This window comes from Ylistrum balloti, unplaced genomic scaffold (genome assembly GCF_031769215.1).
Source record: "Ylistrum balloti isolate Yb309-2 unplaced genomic scaffold, AGI_CSIRO_Ybal_v1 Utg370258, whole genome shotgun sequence".
NCBI lineage: Eukaryota > Metazoa > Mollusca > Bivalvia > Pectinida > Pectinidae > Ylistrum > Ylistrum balloti.
Genome location: NW_026782204.1, coordinates 398,956 through 416,498, shown reverse-complemented (window position 1 = coordinate 416,498; position 17,543 = coordinate 398,956). Strand labels below are relative to the sequence as shown.

At 38.4% G+C, this 17,543-nt stretch overlaps 1 protein-coding gene across 1 annotated transcript in view; it reads left to right on the top strand.

Moving 5' to 3' along the window:
• Positions 1-17,543, top strand: part of LOC132552567 (sodium-dependent dopamine transporter-like) — a 36,168-nt gene that overhangs the window by 14,829 nt on the left and 3,796 nt on the right. Inside the window, exons 3-9 of the mRNA XM_060216747.1 lie at positions 8,285-8,443; positions 8,727-8,861; positions 9,646-9,973; positions 10,710-10,848; positions 11,712-11,846; positions 14,844-14,947; positions 16,786-16,910. Coding sequence (XP_060072730.1) covers positions 8,285-8,443; positions 8,727-8,861; positions 9,646-9,973; positions 10,710-10,848; positions 11,712-11,846; positions 14,844-14,947; positions 16,786-16,910 — 1,125 coding nt within the window. The remainder of the gene's footprint in view (positions 1-8,284; positions 8,444-8,726; positions 8,862-9,645; positions 9,974-10,709; positions 10,849-11,711; positions 11,847-14,843; positions 14,948-16,785; positions 16,911-17,543) is intronic.

The following is a 17,543-nucleotide window of genomic DNA, read 5'->3' as shown; positions in this document are numbered from 1 at the left end:
CAAAAGTTCTTTTATAAATTTTTATAAATTAAACACAACCAGTAGAAAATTTCAGGTGAATCATTTCCAGTAGAAATTTTAATGTGACGTTTTGATTTCATCTTATAACACAACCAGTAGAAGATTTTAATGTGACGTTTTGATGACTACACGGTCACCTTCATCTTAAAACACAACCAGTAGAAGGTTAGAGTGTGACGTTTTGATGACTACACGGTCACCTTCATCTTACAACACAACCAGTAGAAGGTTAGAGTGTGACGTTTTGACGACTACACGGTCACCTTCATCTTATAACACAACCAGTAGAAGATTAGAGTGTGACGTTTTGACTACACGGTCACCTTCATCTTATAACACAACCAGTAGAAGATTTTAATGTGACATCTTATCTTAAACACAACCAGTAGAAGATTAGAGTGTGACGTTTTGATGACTACACGGTCACCTTCATCTTATAACACAACCAGTAGAAGATTAGAGTGTGACGTTTTGATGACTACACGGTCACCTTCATCTTATAACACAACCAGTAGAAGATTAGAGTGTGACGTTTTGATGACTACACGGTCACCTTCATCTCATAACACAACCAGTAGAAGATTAGAGTGTGACGTTTTGATGACTACACGGTCACCTTCATCTTATAACACAACCAGTAGAATATTAGAGTGTGACGTTTTGATGACTACACGGTCACCTTCATCTTATAACACAACCAGTAGAAGATTAGAGTGTGACGTTTTGATGACTACACGGTCACCTTCATCTTATAACACAACCAGTAGAAGGTTAGAGTGTGACGTTTTGATGACTACACGGTCACCTTCATCTTATAACACAACCAGTAGAAGGTTAGAGTGTGACGTTTTGATGACTACACGGTCACCTTCATCTTATAATACAACCAGTAGAAGGTTAGAGTGTGACGTTTCAATAGCTACACGGTCACCTTCATCTTATAATGCAACCAGTAGAAGATTAGAGTGTGACGTTTCAATGACTACACGTTCACCTTCATCTTATAACACAACCAGTAGAAGATTAGAGTGTGACGTTTTGATGACTACACGGTCACCTTCATCTTATAACACAACCAGTAGAAGATTTTAATGTGACGTTTTGATGACTACACGGTCCATCTTATAAACAAACCAGTAGAAGGTTAGAGTGTGACGTTTTGATGACTACACGGTCACCTTCATCTTACAACACAACCAGTAGAAGGTTAGAGTGTGACGTTTTGATGACTACACGGTCACCTTCATCTTAAAACACAACCAGTAGAAAATTAGAGTGTGACGTTTTGATGACTACACGGTCACCTTCATCTTATAACACAACCAGTAGAAGATTTTAATGTGACGTTTTGATGACTACACGGTCACCTTCATCTTATAACACAACCAGTAGAAGATTTTAATGTGACGTTTTGATGACTACACGGTCACCTTCATCTTATAACACAACCAGTAGAAGATTAGAGTGTGACGTTTTGATGACTACACGGTCACCTTCATCTTATAACACAACCAGTAGAATATTAGAGTGTGACGTTTTGATGACTACACGGTCACCTTCATCTTATAACACAACCAGTAGATGATTAGAGTGTGACGTTTTGATGACTACACGGTCACCTTCATCTTATAACACAACCAGTAGAAGATTAGAGTGTGACGTTTTGATGACTACACGGTCACCTTCATCTTATAACACAACCAGTAGAAGATTAGAGTGTGACGTTTTGATGACTACACGGTCACCTTCATCTTATAACACAACCAGTAGAAGATTAGAGTGTGACGTTTTGATGACTACACGGTCACCTTCATCTTATAACACAACCAGTAGAAGGTTAGAGTGTGACGTTTTGATGACTACACGGTCACCTTCATCTTATAACACAACCAGTAGAAGGTTAGAGTGTGACGTTTTGATGACTACACGGTCACCTTCATCTTATAACACAACCAGTAGAAGGTTAGAGTGTGACGTTTTGATGACTACACGGTCACCTTCATCTTATAACACAACCAGTAGAAGGTTAGAGTGTGACGTTTTGATGACTACACGGTCACCTTCATCTTATAACACAACCAGTAGAAGGTTAGAGTGTGACGTTTTGATGACTACACGGTCACCTTCATCTTATAACACAACCAGTAGAAGGTTAGAGTGTGACGTTTTGATGACTACACGGTCACCTTCATCTTACAACATAACCAGTAGAAGGTTAGAGTGTGACGTTTTGATGACTACACGGTCACCTTCATCTTACAACACAACCAGTAGAAGGTTAGAGTGTGACGTTTTGATGACTACACGGTCACCTTCATCTTATAACACAACCAGTAGAAGGTTAGAGTTTTGATGACTACACGGTCACCTTCATCTGTGAAGTTTTTTGATGACTACACGGTCACCTTCATCTTATAACACAACCAGTAGAAGATTAGAGTGTGACGTCTTGATGACTACACGGTCACCTTCATCTTATAACATAACCAGTAGAAGGTTAGAGTGTGACGTTTTGATGACTACACGGTCACCTTCATCTTATAACATAACCAGTAGAAGATTAGAGTGTGACGTTTTGATGACTACACGGTCACCTTCATCTTATAACACAACCAGTAGAAGATTAGAGTGTGACGTTTTGATGACTACACGGTCACCTTGATCTGACCTCAGAACCAGCTGAAGATTAGAGTGTGACGTTTTGATGACTACACGGTCACCTTCATCTTATAACACAACCAGTAGAAGATTAGAGTGTGACGTTTTGATGACTACACGGTCACCTTCATCTTATAACACAACCAGTAGAAGATATAGTGTGACGTTTTGATGACTACACGGTCACCTTCATCTTATAACACAACCAGTAGAAGATTAGAGTGTGACGTTTTGATGACTACACGGTCACCTTCATCTTATAACACAACCAGTAGAAGATTAGAGTGTGACGTTTTGATGACTACACGGTCACCTTCATCTTATAACACAACCAGTAGAAGATTAGAGTGTGACATTTTGATGACTACACGGTCACCTTCATCTTATAACACAACCAGTAGAAGGTTAGAGTGTGACTTTTTGATGACTACACGGTCACCTTCATCTTATAATGCAACCACTAGAAGATTAGAGTGTGACGTTTTGATGACTACACGGTCACCTTCATCTTATAACACAACCAGTAGAAGATTAGAGTGTGACGTTTTGATGACTACACGGTCACCTTCATCTTATAACACAACCAGTAGAAGATTAGAGTGTGACGTTTTGATGACTACACGGTCACCTTCATCTTATAACACAACCAGTAGAAGGTTAGAGTGTGACGTTTCAATGACTACACGGTCACCTTCATCTTACAACACAACCAGTAGAAGGTTAGAGTGTGACGTTTTGATGACTACACGGTCACCTTCATCTTACAACACAACCAGTAGAAGGTTAGAGTGTGACGTTTTGATGACTACACGGTCACCTTCATCTTACAACACAACCAGTAGAAGGTTAGAGTGTGACTTTTTGATGACTACACGGTCACCTTCATCTTATAACACAACCAGTAGAAGGTTAGAGTGTGACGTTTTGATGACTACACGGTCACCTTCATCTTATAACACAACCAGTAGAAGATTAGAGTGTGACGTTTTGATGACTACACGGTCACCTTCATCTTACAACACAACCAGTAGAAGGTTAGAGTGTGACGTTTTGATGACTACACGGTCACCTTCATCTTACAACACAACCAGTAGAAGGTTAGAGTGTGACGTTTTGATGACTACACGGTCACCTTCATCTTACAACACAACCAGTAGAAGATTAGAGTGTGACGTTTTGATGACTACACGGTCACCTTCATCTTATAACAAAACCAGTAGAAGATTAGAGTGTGACGTTTTGATGACTACACGGTCACCTTTATCTTCTGTGATGCTGATATCAGCACAATAAAATTGGGATGCATTTTTTGAAGAAACTAGTAAATGGTATTCAAAATCGAAATTTGGTAATTTTGTGAAACACAAACCTTTCTTGCTCCTCTAGAAGTTTCAAAAGAAAAAAAATAATTAAAAAGATAATACATTGGCTGAAACGTTGCTTTCGTGATTTTGACACATGTCTTCGATTGTATATAGGTACTTAAAAACGAAATTGCCCTTAGAAAATATTGATATGATATTGGTATGGTAAATGGAAACATCAGCTTAGCATGTTTTGAGCACTCCTTGACATCGGTAATGGTTTATCAATACTATAGAAATAAAATTTCCCTTAATGATTTCAATGATTCTTAGTCTTTATCATCCGTGTACAATGTTAGCGATATGATCACTAATGCCGACAGACGGCGCCCCGCTGGAAAGATAACTCAATATCCCGGGAATAGATTAGGCTCTATACAAAGACCGGTCGAGTTGTATCGTTTTACAGGTAATAGAAGGTGTTGAATGGAATTGGTTTGTTACCTTAATTAATCAATGAAATCTGAGTATTCCTTTTTTGTTGTTAGAGATGACAAGCCATTAGTTTATAGACTTTTTTCTCGTATTGGTTATTGACCTGTCATCTAATGAAGGTTACTCTCAGATAGCATTTAGTGTGTATTGTAAATGCTCGGTACCGCGCTGTCACCGCGACAGAGGGCTTTTAGACCGCTCTAATTTGTGGTAGAGAAGATATTTGTTGTGAAATCGGGATTTTTTTATTGTTTCAAATAGAATAATCATGTTATCAAAAATCAGGCTTTGTCTATCAAAAATCAACAAGAAAATACCAACATGTCAACATGATCATAACCCAGACTTAAATTCACTAAAACTAGGACAAAATATGAACAAAAGAAAAAATACACGGAGATATCACAAAAAGTGCTTGGTGAATAAGTTCAACTTACTTTTTAAAAGACACGTGGAACAGCATATTGTTGTCCAAAATATTTAATAAAATACATCATTATTTCTCGAAATCCCTTTGGTTAGACTCTATACACATGATCCAAACCTCTGCTTAACCAGTTTTTTCATAAACAAGTGAATTCTTTTGTAGAAAAGGTTTCAATGGAAACCGTTTATTATCAATTACTGGTTATCACGTAACCTTAATGAGACAATACCATTTATTTACTCGAGACCCAAATACTAATTCAACCGTGACATCTTGGAAATAAAAAAAGAATAATCAAATATTTCATTTCTTCACACGGGGAAACTTTCGCCGCCAGTGAATCTCCGTTCTTTTCTCCCTTATGTTCAGGTATTCGTTGTGTAAACAGCACGCCGTATAATACAACATTATGCAACAAACATGCAGATAAACATGAACGAAAAAATAAACAAATAAACAAATAAACAAATAAACAAAAAGCATTATTATTAAGGATTTTACCCGAATCAGTTCAACCGTGTCCTCCAGTTAATTATTGCTATCTTTCCAATTCCAATATGACCTGTTGTTGCTACTCGCAATCTGTCACACAAACGATTTTCATTATAACGCAAAAGTTTTCCTTTATGAGAATTTGTCCCGTTTGTAAATGATGTACCTGAAGAGGTCAAACTGGGCGTGGTCATTGTAGTGTTGTAATTAAGTATAGATATGTATTTACAGAAACAGCTGTGTGTAATTTACGCAACTCTAGACAGTAGCCAAAGATAGAAAAAAAACACCTAAAATTGTCTAACACAATACCCGGAGTTGTCCAAACAAGTCTACACACAATCGAGTTTTAAGTGTGATCTTATTGTACCGGTATAGGTGCATAATTTGATCACCTGCCGGTGAGAATATAGAAAAGTTCAAGTATCTATGAAAATTTAGTAATCAACCCCTCCCCCTCTCCCTCCCCTTAAAAAACAATAATAAGGTTTGTGTGGGAAAAAGTTCAAACAATTACAAAAACATATTCGAAATACATTAATGCTATTTATGGTGTGATGTGTTATTGATTTTTGATGTTGCTTTGATAAACGATCATTGTAACTTTTCCTTGAATATTCATAGTCGCCGTGATCAAACATGTTTGGAATGTAACATAAATTAGGTTTCAGCCAGCTGGAGAGATTTTGGCTTCGGTGCTTTACTTTAAAAAATGTCATTGTAAAACAGACAACATGAAGCTTTTCATGTTTGTGAAAAAACAATCTATATTTTTCATCCATGTTTACATATTGATTTACACGGTGTTGAACACATTGTTTACACGGGAAGGTTGAACACATTGTTTACACGTGAAGATTGAACACATTGTTAACACGGGAAGGTTGAACACATTGTTTACACGTGAAGATTGAACACATTGTTTACACGGGAATGTTGAACACATTGTCTACACGGTAAGGTTGAACACATTGTTTACACGTGAAGATTGAACACATTGTTTACACGGGAATGTTGAACACATTGTCTACACGGGAATGTTGAACACATTGTTTACACGGGAAGGTTGAACAAATTGTTTACACGGGAAGGTTGAACACATTGTTTACACGGAAAGGTTGAACACATTGTTTACACGGAAAGGTTGAACACATTGTTTACACGTTAAGATTGAACACATTGTTTACACGGGAAGGTTGAACACATCGTTTACACAGGAATGTTGAACACTTTGTTAACACAGGAAGGTTGAACACATTCTTTACGAATAAAAAACGTACTCCTTCCCCACTCCCGCCAGTAAACATTAACGCATACATACAGTAACGAAATCATGTTTCACTGTCGTCTTTATGGGAAAAATATTTCAAGACTTGTAACCTGCTCTTCACAAAAGAAAATAACTAAATCAAGTTTTATCTCTCTAATATTTTCATTGCTTGGTTCGTCTGCAAAATTTATCTTTAGATAAACAGTTTTGTTATAGTCTGAGATTTCTGCACAGATAGATAGTTTTCCATCATTTAAACAAATAGTCGAGAGAGAAATTATTTACAACAAGCCAGACGTAACCAGCGAGTTAATCTCACGATTAAGCTGACAACATTGAGTAAACAATTTAACGTATTTATTGCGATATTGTTAAAAGTTATGTTTTTGAGATCGTTATACGCTCGGGGGAGGCCCAGATGGCTAAACAACTTGCGGGTATTCGGATACAAACTTCTACCCGTGGTTGCCTGTAACAACTTCACATCTTCAACTTGATTGAGTTTGCTTAATATTTCTTAAGAGACATTCCATAAATTTCTCTTTTAAGGTGGTGAATTTTGACTGAAAAAATATTAGGTGTTTTATTCTGAAGCATTTACCAAAGATATATTATTTTCATATGAATATGTGTCGATGTCGTTATTAGAGAAGAGTTTGAGTAAGATTATTAGTTATATGTGAAGTTGATCAGGCTTTGGCAAAATGCGTTGTGGTGGAAAGTCTCCCGCGATGATTGTGATTTCAATAATGTCGAAACAAATATTCTTTGTAAACAAACCCTTTAGAAACCATTCGATTTAATTGTCATTTGATTTTGATTGTGGCAATTCACTTCGGGCGATTAATCAATTCTTTGTTGGATAGAAATATATTGCTTTAGATGAGAAAATAAGCACTTTGCCCATTTTGCTTGTTTGTTCTACACTGGAAAATTTTGACGTCACTTCCTGATCAATACCTAAATGGCGGAACGCATTCGGAATTCTACGTTTAATTGTTTTGACAAATATTTAACTCAATACAACTACAAATGATATTGTTAAATATCAGCTGGGGATGGGGAGAGGGTTGTTATGGTAGTCTAACGTCTATCACGTTAGAGATGTAAAGCAAGGGCATTAACTCTGACAGTTAAATAAGAGGTTAACTTGATTGCTCCTTTTCAAACATGCTAGCAGGTTTGATCTTTGCAGTCCGTGTCGAAATTAGAATTAAAAAAAAAAAATTAAAAAGAAAGAAAGAAAAACTAATTGATATTCAAGACACGCAATACTACATCTGTATATGCTAGAACACGTTTGGCTTTATACTGTAAAATGGTATATTTTCGTGGGACTTTAATTTCGTGGTTTATTAAGAAAATATACATTTTCACTGGCATTTTTGTGGATAAAGCCCAGTCACAATATTCACTTGTACAATAATCCATGTCAACTCTTATCTGTTTATCATTTCATTAACATACATATTACTGTTTAGAGTGTCCACGAAAGCTATGCTAATTGATCTCCCACGAAAATGAATGAGTTTACAGTAGGTTTGCCACATTTCAAGGATCACAAACAAAACGAAAGTTAAGGAGGTTTTGTATCATTGTTGTTTACTCGTGTTTTAGGTACACTTCTGGAAAAGTCTCCTGGAATGGAGACGGATCACACAGAGGAGCGGGAAACTTGGGGCAAAAAGGCGGATTTCCTTCTGTCTGTGATTGGTTTTGCTGTAGATTTAGCCAATGTGTGGAGATTTCCTTATCTATGTTACAAAAATGGTGGCGGTAAGAACGACACTTTCCGGCTATCTAAATATATAACAAAATTTACATATTGTGTGAATGTCCTTTATATTCAATATTTACAAAATGTTGGAAGGTTTTGGTACTATCAAAGTGAGTGTACTACAGAAAAACACTTTAAAGCCTTGAATATCTCAATTGTTTTTTTTCCCTGTAGTACGTCTACAATTTCATCGATGGTTTCGGTTTTGAGTATTTGGATTTGTAAATGGCCAGATCGTTCTGTTTGTAACACATCTCAAGGATATATTTTATACTTTTGCAGGGGCCTTTTTGATTCCGTACGGTTTAATGTTGCTAATGGGAGGTATACCGTTGTTTTATATGGAACTGGCTCTCGGTCAATACAACAAGTCCGGTGCCATTACCTGTTGGGGAAGACTGTGTCCTCTGTTTAAAGGTAAGCACGCTTCGTTAACTGTGTCAACTTTATAGATGAAAGTTATCTAGTATTTCTTTATGCAGATAAGGGTAACACTTGGTGTGGCAGAGTGGATTCTTTGTTCGACAACAAAGAGATGATAAATGTTATGTTCTTTGATACCAAGGATTCTCAGTTACTGGATTCACCAAGATTTTCAAGTGTCAATTTTCATGATGAAAAAGATAAATGTTCTGACACAGAATGCCGAAATACTAATAAAACAATGAAAATTCTCGTGCAAAAAGATTTAGAATACAGAATAACAGAGACAGACTTTATTGTTACAGTTGTGGAATCGCACAACGTTACACGATGTGCGCACGATGTGAGCACGATAGGAAATTTATGCGCACGCTATGCGGTTCTACCTTACAAATGTACGATACTATAATTTAAAAATAAATGTGGAATAAGGTTTATTTATTGTCTAAATACATAATAATACAACTAAGTAGTTTTCCTAATTAAGCCATTAATATATAGGTTTAACACTTGTAGATATGTCAGATTCACGCTTAATAGTTAGATACACTCGTAATTTTAAGTGCTTGTTTACATGTGCAATAATAATACTAAAACATCAGAAAATACGTTTCATTGTCGGACACCATTTTAAGCGTTAAAAGTTAGAATTGGGAAGGAGTATTACGCAACTTAGATAGCTTGCACACGTGTTAGGTGAAAACGATAACTTTATTTTCCGCGTATATTAAATGCGTTCCGTGGAACTTATCGTTCAAATATGAATCTATTTTCACAGGAATCGGATGGGCTGTAGTGTTGATAGCTTTTTACACAGACTTCTTCTATAACGTCATCATTGCCTGGGCTCTTCATTATCTGATTAAGTCATTCACGAGTGAGCTCCCTTGGGCGTCATGTGGAAACGAATGGAATACAGAATTCTGTTATGACGGTAAAAATAGAACGAAGGCCAGTAACTCTAGTTTAAATATGACGGACGATGAACCTATCTCCTCTCCGCCAACGATTGCCGTTGGAGTGTCCACAGTCGGATCGTTGTTGAACGAAAGTATGATCAACATTACGAAAGTTCCTAGATATTCACCAGCTGAGGAATATTTCGTGTGAGTATACAAATTTAATTGCTTATCCCCCTTTCTTTTTCCTTTTCTTGATCGTGATAATAAATAAGCACACTGCAAAGTATTATGGTTATTTTTTTTTCGCACAACACTGCATGCAACACACTAAAAACTAACGAAAAACTGCAGAAATACCAATATAATCATAATCCAAAGTCAAATTCAATAGAATTTGGGCAAGACATGAACAAAAGAATGATTGACACGAAGACTTGTGGAAAAAAGGTACAAGGAGAATAAGACCAGGCGTTCTGAAAGAGCAAACGTCCTCTTCTTCATCGACAAAACCCGCCATGTTAATCCAAGTAAATAATGTCACGTTCTGAAATGAGAACAAAGTATACAACAACGGAACCAATAGGTAAACTAACGAGTTTCAATCACAACCAGTTTCACATTTCACAACGGAATAGAATATTTCTCAAAGAGGTTGTAGCTCTAGTGTGTTATTTGTATTTTTTTCATATGTTTTTCCAGCAATAATTCATATCATCATAATTGTTTATCAATAGTGAATATAAATGGAAACAACAAAAACAGTCACTACCACAATAAAAAAAACCCATCAAAAACAAACTAAAAACACACAACCGAAAGAAAGAAAGAAAGAAACAAAAAAAACCCCAAACAAACAACAAACAAACAAACAATAATGAATATGATGACATAGTTCTGATCTGGTTTTAATATTATTTTTGGTATGATTGTTTTATTCCAGTCGAAGTTTCCTTGGACTTCACCGAAGTAACGGTATATTTGAGGCCGGGGCTATACAGTGGCAGATAGTTCTTTGTCTGCTTGGTGTGTACGTAATATGCTACTTTAGTTTATGGAAAGGAATCTCCACCTCGGGGAAGGTCAGTACGAACGATTTATCTGTGTCTCTCTGTCTTTGTATCATAACATCTTCTTGTTTGCCTGTTCGTAACAGGTGTAACGTATTCGCCTTTCACCTAGTGGCCCTGGGTTCGATTTCCGAAATGAACGTGAAAAGGTCAGGGGTCAATAGCCCGACCACGTGGGGGTTTTTTTGGGTGGTACTCCAGTTTCATTCTACAGATAGCCCAACCTCGTGTTTCCATGCGGGCAATCAACAATTAACGATAAAGAAGTATGATTAATATCAGCTGATAGATAATTTATATATTATGCTCGGAGAGCATATAGTGTCCGCTTTGTCCGTCCGTTCGTCCGTCATAATTTTGTTCAGAGCATATCACAAAAACTATACGAGGTATCAACATAAAACTGCATAGGTATATAGATCTCGATAAGGAGAAGTGCAGTATACAAGAACCATAACTCTGTTTTACATAATTTAGGAGTTATTAAAACTTGGTGTATACATTGGTTACACTAAGAGAATGTGCAGTATACCAAAGTCAGGGCCTACAACTTCTTAATTACATAATTATTGCCCTTTAATAAAATTAATAAAATACAGTCGATTTAGAGGATTATTCATCAGTTTCACTTTTCCTGTTCGTACGGTAAATATAGACATAAGTCTCTGTTGTGATTTGTCTTCTGTTGTCGCTGAGCGATTTTAAATATATTTACAATTTAACGATGTCTTTTGAAGTAGTATCACAAAGAGTAATAAAATGTAATCATGCGAAAAAAAAAAATAAAAAGAGACCGTAAGAGTCCAACTCAAAGACAAAAATAGTGATATTATATTTTCAAGTTTACTATGATCACAATCGACTCTGAATTTCAGGTGGTGTGGTTCACTGCCCTCTTTCCATACGTTGTTCTTTTCATCTTGATGATTCGTGGGGCCACCCTCCCAGGAGCGGGAAAAGGTATAGAGTACTACCTCACTCCAGACTTTGCCAGACTCGCCAATTCAGAGGTGAGTGGTGTCTTGTAGAACGGTGTCGTTTGGAGTGGTGTGGTGTGGAGTGGTGTCGTGCCAAGTGATGTCGTGTGGAATGGTGTCGTGCGAAATGATGTCGTGTGAAGTGGTGTCGTGTGGAGAGATGTCGTGTGGAGTGGTGTCGTGTGGAGTGGTGTCGTGTGATGTGTAGAGTGGTGTCGTGTGGAGTGGTGTCGTGTGGAGTGGTGTCGTGTGGAGAGATGTCGTGTGTTGTATAGAGTGGTGTCGTGTGGAGAGATGTCGTGTGTTGTATAGAGTGGTGTTGTGTGGAGAGATGTCGTGTGGAGTGGTGTCGTGTGGAGAGATGTCGTGTACAGTGGTGTCGTGTGGAGAGATGTCATGTGGTGTGATGTGTAGAGTGGTGTCGCGTGGAGAGATGTCATGTGGAGTGGTGTCGTGTAGAGTGGTGTGATGTGTACAGTGGTGTCGTGTAGAGTGGTGTGGTGTGGTGTGGAGTGGTGTGATGTGTAGAGAGGTGTCATGTGGAGTGGTGTCGTGTGGAGAGATGTCGTGTGGATTGGTGTCGTGTGGAGTGGTGTCATATGGAATGGTGTCGTGCCAAGTGAAGTCGTGTGGAATGGTGTCGTGCGAAATGATGTCGTGTGAAGTGGTGTCGTGTGGAGAGATGTCGTGTGGAGTGGTGTCGTGTGGAGTGGTGTCGTGTGATGTGTAGAGTGGTGTCGTGTGGAGTGGTGTCGTGTGGAGTGGTGTCGTGTGGAGAGATGTCGTGTGTTGTATAGAGTGGTGTCGTGTGGAGAGATGTCGTGTGTTGTATAGAGTGGTGTTGTGTGGAGAGATGTCGTGTGGAGTGGTGTCGTGTGGAGAGATGTCGTGTACAGTGGTGTCGTGTGGAGAGATGTCATGTGGTGTGATGTGTAGAGTGGTGTCGTGTGGAGAGATGTCATGTGGAGTGGTGTCGTGTAGAGTGGTGTGATGTGTAGAGTGGTGTGGTGTAGAGATGGTGTGGTGTCGTGTGGAGTGGTGTCGTGTGGAGTGGTGTCGTGTGGAGAGAGAGATGTCGTGTAGAGTGGTGTGTGATGTGGAGTGGTGTCGTGTGGAGAGATGATGTGTGTAGAGAGGTGTCATGTGGAGTGGTGTCGTGTGGAGAGATGTCGTGTGGTTTGGTGTCGTGTGGAGTGGTGTCGTGTGGAGTGGTGTCGTGTGGAGTGGTGTCGTGTGGAGAGATGTCGTGTAGAGTGGTGTCGTGTGAAGTGGTGTTGTGTGTTGTGTGTGGAGTGGTGTGTTGTATGGAGTGGTGTCGTGTGGAGTGGTGTCGTGTGGAGAGATGTCGTGTAGAGTGGTGTCGTGTGAAGTGGTGTTGTGTGGAGTGGTGTCGTGTGGAGAGATGTCGTATGGAGAGATGTGTGGAGTGGTGTCGTGTGGAGTGGTGTCGTGTGGAGAGATGTCGTGTGGAGTGATGTCGTGTGCAGTGGTGTCGTGTGCAGTGGTGTCGTGTGATGTGTAGAGTGGTGTCGTGTGGAGAGATGCCATGTGGTGTGATGTGTAGAGTGGTGTCGTGTGGAGTGGTGTCGTGTGATGTGTAGAGTGGTGTCGTGTGGAGAGATGTCGTGTGTTGTATAGAGTGGTGTCGTGTGGAGAGATGTCGTGTGTTGTATAGAGTGGTGTCGTGTGGAGAGATGTCGTGTTGTATAGAGTGGTGTCGTGTGGAGAAATGTCGTGTGGAGTGGTGTCGTGTGGAGAGATGTCATGTGGTGTGATGTGTAGAGTGGTGTCGTGTGGAGAGATATCATGTGGAGTGGTGTCGTGTAGAGTGGTGTGATGTGTACAGTGGTGTGGTGTAGAATGGTGTGGTGTGGAATGGTGTGATGTGTAGAGTGGTGTCGTGTGGAGAGATATCATGTGGAGTGGTGTCGTGTAGAGTGGTGTGATGTGTACAGTGGTGTGGTGTAGAGTGGTGTGGTGTGGAATGGTGTGATGTGTAGAGTGGTGTCGTGTGGAGTGGTGTCGTGTGGAGAGATGTCGTGTGGAGTGGTGTCGTGTGGAGAAATGTCGTGTGGAGAGATGTCGTGTAGAGTGGTGTCGTGTGGACAGATGTCGTGTAGAGTGGTGTCGTGTGGAGAGATATCGTGTGGAGTGGTGTCGTGTGGAGAAATGTCGTGTGGAGAGATGTCGTGTAGAGTGGTGTCGTGTGGACAGATGTCGTGTAGAGTGGTGTCGTGTGGAGAGATGTCGTGTGGAGTGGTGTGGTGTGATGTGTAGAGTGATGTCGTGTAGAGAGATGTCGTGTGGAGTGGTGTGGTGTGATGTGTAGAGTGATGTCGTGTAGAGTGGTGTCATGTGGAATGGTGTGGTGTGATATGTAGAGTGATGTCGTGTTGAGTGGTGACGTGTGGAGTGGTGTCGTGTGGAGAGATGTCGTGTGGAGTGATGTGTGGAGAGATGACGTGTTAAGTGGTGTCGTGTGGAGAGATGTCGTGTGGAGAGATGTCGTGTAGAGCGGTGTCGTGTTGAGTGGTGTCGTGTGCAGTGGTGTCGTATGCAGTGGTGTCCTGTTGAATCAAAATTCAATGGTAGCAACACAGAATGGATCATGGTTTAGCTTATAGTTTCCTGGATAGTATTGGAGGAATTAGGAATCTCTGGACGACAATGCATTTTATTACCCTGCAGAATCGAGGGTATTTGTTTTTGGTGCAGTTTAAACAAAGGACAATCTGGAAATATCGTAACATTCTACTGTGAGATATGGTATATCATTTGTAGCACGTAATGTAGAACAACCTACACATATAAGTATTTCTTATTGTTTATGACTCTTTCAAAAGATCAAAATACGACTGTTTACTCCATTGTACCACTAGAATATTGTTCTTTCTTTTGACATTTTCTCTTTATTTCTACCGTTTGTGGTAACATCAATAATTACCTCATCAGAATATTTCAGTATGATAACACTGTAATTTGTATTTGATTGTTTGTTACCGCTACTTGAGGCTGTTTTGATTTCTCAAGGTTTGGGTCGATGCAGCAACACAGGTGTTTTTCTCTCTCGGACCAGGATTTGGTGTACTGCTTGCGTTTGCTAGCTACAACAAGTTAAATAACAACGTTTACAGGTAGGATATTTTTTGTTTCAAAGTGATATTCAAAAACAAAACATTTTGATACATTGTACCGAATTCTAAATTGGTAATGACAAACTACAAAGAATATAACAACAGAAGCCTAATTCAAACTCAAATTCGCTGAAACTAACAAATATTGGGAAAAAAACTAACATGGAGACTTTTGAAAATATGCAAGGAAAACAAGACCAGGTGTTATTTTTTGTATATTTGAAGACCATACGTTATTCCATTGCAAGGAAAATCTTCTGCCATATAAGAATAATGATCGAAATTTGATCGTGATTGTTTCCGTGTAAAAGCAGCTGTCTGACTATTCAACCTTTTCTCAAACAATTAATTCTGAATAACAACATAAGATTCCTGAAATATCTAGTCTCACTTTTCTGACGATTGTCCAAGGAGCAGAAACAACTATTTAAAGCCAAAACTACGGAAGCTAGCGACATCAGTATGGAACACAAACTGTTGATATCGACACATCGTACTTTCTTGCAGTGTAGGATATTTCATATAGAATAATACTGCAAACTTAAAATATTAACAACTTTGCCTTTAAAAGATTGAAGAAAAAAATATATTTTCGCGATATTCTTGATACGGATTTTCGTTGTCTTTATCTGTCTTATTTTGGAAAAAAAATGTTTTGCTAAAAAAATGAAATATTGAAATAACCATATTAACAGTATTTTAAGAAGTTCCTCTGTCTTTCAAGTCCAGAAGCTGGACAAATAAAGCAATGGCTCTTTACAGAGCTATACAGAACATCCACATACTTATACCAAGTATTTAAACATTGCAGATAGAAATATACCTACTAAACGCTAAACAGTGAATAATGTGTCTAAAAGTCATTCTAAAATCACTCGATTATTTGAACCACTATCATTACTGTATCGTGGCCATTACGTCTTGCTTAACTATCCGTAAAATAGACTTGGCCCAGCCTTAACAGTGTCCTAAAACACTAAATCGACATTGCTGTAGTACACAAGTGCTTGTCGATAGATACTAAAACAGAATTAACACATATTTCTTTCGCCTCAAACCTACCGAGTCTAAAATGTCGACTAGATACAACCGGAAACGCTCCCGGAGTATGCTAACAAGATTTACAAATGAATCCTTTTACTCCTAGTTCCGGTTCGTTAAACAAAGCGCCGTTTTAACCATGATCCACAAAATCCTCTGAACGTTTTATTCCCATCATATTATTGCTTCGCGGCATTTAAGTCTATAACGCTGACTGAGAATTCGTTAATCCAAACGGTCACGACTATCTTAGATAGGAAAATCACATCATGGTTACAGGGAAACATTGCTTCCGTTTTTTTAAGCAATTAAATTTTTGTTAGAGAGGAAAACTGTAAGATTAACATTGAACATCACCTTACACTTTAGACTGCGGACGGCATGCAATTTGCTGATTTGGTAAAACATCTATTTTATGTCGTGTACATGTAAACATGCTTAGAATTTCATCGTAATTTTTCATGTTTTAAGGAATCCTGTATATATTTTTTTCGTTGATGTGTAATTCAACCTGTGATATGTAGCTTATCTGCTACAGTGATTGGCGTTAGATATAATCGAGTTGACTTTATGAATATAATACTTCGTTATCAAGAAATTCAAAGTAAAGAATGTTTCAACAGTGTTAAGCTGTTGGTTTTCATTTTTTTTTCATTTACATGAAAACCAAAAATCATATGCAAAATCAAACATCGAAAATATGCCTTATATATTAATCTTAATAGTGTTGTTTTGAAACACAAAATGGGGTTATCTGTAAAACTCATTTGAGAATGACATTCGCATTTTTATTTCAGAGACGCCTTGGTCACGAGCGCCGTAAACTGTTTGACCAGCTTCTTCTCGGGGTTTGTTATCTTCATGATACTTGGGTATATGGCACAACGGACCAATCAGAATATCGAGGACGTGGCAACGGACGGTTAGTGACGTCATCCTGCTAACAATGACGTAATCGTTAAATTATCATATCCTGATATCATTTGTACTTTCTCATTCGCTTAAGACTGATTTGTCAAAATGTATTTGTCTGTTACGGTTTCCGTGCCTTTTACTGACATACCAAATTGGTAAAATCTCGGTATCTCAAACTCGTATAACCCAAAGAACCTCTTTTTATTCGAATCATTTCTGCGGTCATACTAAACACCAAACATTAGAAGCCGTTTAATCGAATATCCGCATAGATCGAAGCTTTCCCACGGTACCACCGACTTCGAACTAACGACATTCGACTGTATAACGAATTATTAAGACTGTGGCTGCTTTGAAAGCCAGCACACGAAATATTTTTTATGTGACCCTTAAAAAAATAACTGTATATGTTTAACAGATGTCAGGCCATATATATTTGGTATTCGACATAATAATTCTACTTATTGTAAAACGTCATGTAGCTCACGATTTAAAATAAAACTTGGAAAATCGATATTGTAAAAGCCTGATCCAAAGTTTACCGAAACAAATGAGGTTTGATATTTTGTTTTTCTTCAAATGTCGATCAATGAGTTTTTTTATTTTTTGCGCAATTCCAATGTTCAAGGCAATACACTGT